Raw genomic sequence first — 245 nt, 5'->3', positions numbered from 1 at the left:
TCTGCCCTCACGTGTTGAGCTCCTGGTAGCCAGGACTGCCCGGGTTGCTGGAGGTCCATGCCAGGGGCGTTCCGGAGGCCGCCTGCCCGTTGTAGCTGCCTTGGCCCGGCTCGGCGCCCATCCAGTCGAGGCGGTTGTCCCCCTGGCGCCAGGCGTTGTACTTGTTGTAGTGGCTGGAGGCGCCGAGGGAGGAGGTGGCGATGTCGATGGCGCACGGGTCGGTGCTCACGTCGTTCGTGCAGCCT

At 68.2% G+C, this 245-nt stretch overlaps 1 protein-coding gene across 1 annotated transcript in view; it reads right to left on the bottom strand.

The window, feature by feature from the left end:
- The window catches only part of LOC119594576 (alpha-amylase-like), a gene marked incomplete at its 5' end in the record, with an annotated part of 14643 nt that overhangs the window by 1175 nt on the left and 13223 nt on the right, over positions 1-245 (bottom strand). Inside the window, 1 exon segment of the mRNA XM_037943611.1 lies at positions 12-243. Within this exon segment, the coding sequence (XP_037799539.1) occupies positions 12-243 (232 nt within the window).

This window comes from Penaeus monodon, chromosome 34 (genome assembly GCF_015228065.2).
Source record: "Penaeus monodon isolate SGIC_2016 chromosome 34, NSTDA_Pmon_1, whole genome shotgun sequence".
NCBI classification, from domain to species: Eukaryota; Metazoa; Arthropoda; class Malacostraca; order Decapoda; family Penaeidae; genus Penaeus; species Penaeus monodon.
The sequence above is the reverse complement of the archived record's forward strand: the minus strand, read 5'-3'. Positions and strand labels throughout refer to the sequence as shown.